We start from the raw sequence: 3,072 nt of genomic DNA, 5'->3' as shown, positions 1-3,072 counted from the left end.
CCTGTCCCCTCCAGTCTCTGACCTGACTGTAGAGATGGACTTGTCTCCTCCAGTCTCTGACCTGGCTGTAGGGACAGACGTGGCCCTCTAATTCTGGAGATATTTTGCTAACAGACAAAGAAACCGAGAGTCTGTCGTCGGTTGAACCACAGGTCCAGGCGTCTTGTCTCCTGATGCATGCTGGGATATCCTGAGGCTCGGCGGTCTGATCGAGTCCAAACATGAAGATCCTCCTCGCTGCCTCGGGGTTCGGTTTTTCTCTTCCTGTCGTCTTCTTTGTCTTTTCTGTTTCACTCCGTCAGTTTCTGCAGCTTTGACCTTTGGTTCTGTTCTTCAGACCCGAAACACGACCTGACGGTTCTGTGTCGGTGTCAGAGCCGTCCAGAACCTGTCCCCCGTCCCCCGTCCCTCCTTATTTCCCAGGAAAAGATGTGGTCCTTGAAGACACCAGGTGTTGCTGTAAAATCTTTGCTGGACTAATGCTGCCATCAGAACCGGGCTTTTGGACTTCATGTCTTTTTTGTTCAGCCAGCCGTCCCCAGATCATGATGCTGCCACTGCCATGCTTAACACTGGAAACAGTGATCTTGCAGTTTCAGTTTATTTTTGTCTCATCCGACCGTTGAACGTTCCTTCAGAAGGATTGTGCTCTGTTCAGGTGGAGCTGGACCTTCGGACCAGAACCCTGATCAAAGACAAGGCCAGAACCCTGGTCCAAGGCCAGAACCCTGGTCCAAGGCCAGAACCCTGGTCCAAGGCCAGAACCCTGGTCCAAGGCCAGAACCCTCACAGAACCCTGATCAAAGACCAGAACCCTGATCCAAGGCCAGAACCCCGGTCTAAGATCCAGTAGGTTGAATAAATTTCCCATCATCTTGCTCCAGCGTGTGAAAGTTCTGACTGTTTCCTGTTTTTTGAGTTTCTGTTTTATTTTGGGTTTTTCTTCCCGCTCATCCTCAGGTGAGGCGGTTTTGGTCTTTCACTGACTCTGCAGCTCTGGTTGGTTTTGTGTTTCTGTTTTATTTGTTTGTTGGAGGAAGAAGTGGCGTTTCACCGCAGTTGAAGCTTTTTCTCGTTCTGCCTGCTTGGTATTTATGGACCCGGCAGAGATTCGGATCTGACTTCCTGGTCCGAGCAGCTGCGGTGTTGTTGTAGCTGTGAGGAGGAATGTGAGGCGGACTTTGTTCCCGGCCCATCGAGTCAAACAGTAACCGGGTTTCTGGACTTTCTGCGGCTCTCAGCTGGACCTGATTCTGTCGAAGATTCATTGCCTTACGTTCCTGTCTGTGGCCGACTGGTGTCCAACACGGCTGCCCTGTTAGCAAAATATCTCATGAGCCGCTGGGCGGACCTGATGAAACTAAACAAGGTTTTTACAACTGAGTCATCCCAGCACGCACCAACGTAACGTTATTGTTGTGAAACGAGACGTTCACTGTCCAGGAAAACAGATTTGAAAGTGATTTCCTGATTGGTTTTCTGGTCTTTGAACGCACCACTAAAAAGTCTGTATCTGAGAAAAGATCAGCTGATTTTAACACAAATCCACATCAAAGAACTTTTTTTTACATAATATCACATAAAAGATTGACACAGTAAACAGGAAGTGGATTCTTTAAATGTTTTAGGTTTAATGAGGAGCTTCCTGCTGACAGGCGTGAAGACGTTGAGCGGTTCGGTGGTTTCGTGTCTGTGCTGTTGGTTGTTTTCCTTCGGGTCGCCTGATGGACTCGGACTGTCAGAAACACTCGGCTGGTTTCAGGAAGCTGCAGTTTGTGGTCAGTGAGTCGCTGCTTTTAGCTTCTTCATTCAGGCAGTTTAAGGAGGAACTTGTGTTTCTGCAGCATCACTTGTTGCTCAGAGTCTTTATTTGTGTCTTTTTTGTGAGTCATTTTGTTCTGTTGTTTGTTTGTTTGACAGATTCAGTGACATCGAGTGTCTCAGACTCAGAGTCCAGCAGCTGATATTCTGTGGTTCATTTTCAAATCTCCGTCTTTAAAGGTTGTCTTGGAGTCGACGGTTCAATTCCCGGCAGCAGCCACATGTTGAGGTGTCCCCGGGCAGGACGCCGAACCCCTCGGTGTCTCTGAGGTGTCCCCGGGCAGGACGCCGAACCCCTCGGTGTCTCTGAGTTGTCCCCGGGCAGGACGCCGAACCCCTCGGTGTCTCTGAGGTGTCCCCGGGCAGGACGCCGAACCCCTCGGTGTCTCTGAGGTGTCCCCGGGCTGGACGCCGAACCTCTCCGTGTCTCTGAGGTGTCCCCGGGCGGGACACTGAACCCCTCGGTGTCTCTGAGGTGTCCCCGGGCAGGACTCCGAACCCTGCAGCCTTTAGTCCAGTTTTTAAATTAAAACACTTTCTGTAGACAACTTTAAAGTTTAATTTTAAGTAATCGTCTTTTAAAGTGAAGCAGTTCTTGTTGTGTTTTGTGAAATAATCAAACGTGGACATTGAGACAGTTTTGTCTTCATCAGCTCTCCTCCTCCTTTGTTACATTTTGATGAATCTTTCTGCACTTTAAAGTTTTTACAACCTTTACTTGTATTTTTGATGACATCATTAAATTAAATGTGGGCGTGTCCTGTTTGTCGTCCTCAGGCTCTGGACCTGGACAGGTCCATTCTGTCCAAGATCAAAAAGTCCATGAAGGCCATCGGCAACTCTGGTCTGGGTGAGTTTCCTCTCTCTGTCTCACCCCTTCTGTCCCCCTGTCTCACTCCTTCTGTCCCTCTGTCAAACTCTTTCTGTCCCTCTGTCTCTGTCCCTCTGTCTCACTCCTTCTGTCCCTCTGTCTCACCCCTTCTGTCCCTCTGTCTAACCCTTCCTGTCCTCTGTCTCACTCTTTCTGTCCCTCTGTCTCTGTCCCTCTGTCTCACCCTTTCTGTCCTCTGTCTCACAGCTTGTCCCCTGTCTCACAGCTTGTCTCTCTCTCACAGCTTGTCTCACAGCTTGTCTCTCTGTCCCCTGTCTCACAGCTTGTCTCTCTCTGTCCCCTGTCTCACAGCTTGTCTCTCTGTCTCACAGCCTGTCTCACAGCTTGTCTCTCTGTCCCCTGTCTCACAGCTTGCCTCC

At 49.7% G+C, this 3,072-nt stretch overlaps 1 protein-coding gene across 2 annotated transcripts in view; it reads left to right on the top strand.

Annotated features, from left to right (window-relative positions):
- The window catches only part of asap2b (ArfGAP with SH3 domain, ankyrin repeat and PH domain 2b), a 30,643-nt gene that overhangs the window by 14,020 nt on the left and 13,551 nt on the right, over window positions 1-3,072 (top strand). For both annotated transcript variants that reach the window (XM_017439233.3, XM_017439232.3), the window contains exon 2: window positions 2,599-2,671. In XM_017439233.3, coding sequence (XP_017294722.1) covers window positions 2,599-2,671 — 73 coding nt within the window. The remainder of the gene's footprint in view (window positions 1-2,598; window positions 2,672-3,072) is intronic.

This window comes from Kryptolebias marmoratus, linkage group LG19, assembly GCF_001649575.2.
Source record: "Kryptolebias marmoratus isolate JLee-2015 linkage group LG19, ASM164957v2, whole genome shotgun sequence".
NCBI classification, from domain to species: Eukaryota; Metazoa; Chordata; class Actinopteri; order Cyprinodontiformes; family Rivulidae; genus Kryptolebias; species Kryptolebias marmoratus.
Note: the sequence above shows the minus strand (reverse complement) of the source record. Positions and strands in the feature narration are given on the sequence as shown.